The sequence below is a fragment of the Babylonia areolata genome, chromosome 8, assembly GCF_041734735.1.
Source record: "Babylonia areolata isolate BAREFJ2019XMU chromosome 8, ASM4173473v1, whole genome shotgun sequence".
In the NCBI taxonomy this organism is placed as follows: Eukaryota; Metazoa; Mollusca; class Gastropoda; order Neogastropoda; family Buccinidae; genus Babylonia; species Babylonia areolata.
This window is the reverse complement of record NC_134883.1, coordinates 16,370,247-16,370,887: the sequence shown is the minus strand read 5'-3', so window position 1 is coordinate 16,370,887 and position 641 is coordinate 16,370,247. Positions and strand designations below refer to the sequence as shown.

General features: G+C 45.7%; 1 protein-coding gene across 1 annotated transcript in view; it reads left to right on the top strand.

Moving 5' to 3' along the window:
• Positions 1-502: 502 nt before the first annotated feature.
• LOC143285060 (chorion peroxidase-like) overlaps positions 503-641 on the top strand; it is a 33,961-nt gene continuing 33,822 nt past the window's right edge. The window contains exon 1 of the mRNA XM_076592248.1: positions 503-635. Within this exon, the coding sequence (XP_076448363.1) occupies positions 545-635 (91 nt within the window). The 5' untranslated portion in view covers positions 503-544. The remainder of the gene's footprint in view (positions 636-641) is intronic.

The window sequence follows — 641 nt, the reverse complement described above, 5'->3', positions numbered from 1 at the left end:
CCGAAACTTCGCTGAAACTGAAGGTCGCTTGTAGTATTTTGTGCTGTGTCTGGATCTCTATTTAGCGGAGCTCCTCAAACTGCCTGTCAAAAAAATGCGCTCTTATAAAGTTGTTATGGTAAGCCAACAACCTTTGTTGCCCTGTGACTTAACTTTTTTTTTTCCATTATCAAGTATTCTCGTGAGGAAAATCAGAGTGGTCCAAAAAACCTATCCTCAGGTCTTCCAGTGGGTTTCTGGGCCAGCAGTACAGCGACTACAAAATGGTCTGTTACTATATTATGTTTACATTTTGAGTTCAAACCTCCACCCCCACCCCCCCGCCCCCCCATCCCTATCCCCCGCCCACCCCCAAAAAGAAGGAGAATGTGGCAGTAATGGGAAACATGTTTTGATTTGAATTGCCTAAGGCAATTCCATCCACATCATCGACATCGAAAAAATGGTTCAATTATTGCTGCAGATTGCTGTTCGCTGATTGTCTGCCTTGACGATCCAGAGGGCGTTGTGCGAACACAGCAGACGACCGACAGTGGTGTGTGAAATGTTAGGTCTGACTTTCCGCAGAATTCAACCCATCTCGGTCAGGGAAATGTTGATTCTGTTCGGAGTTTGGATCTATCTGCAGTTTGCGGGTGAGT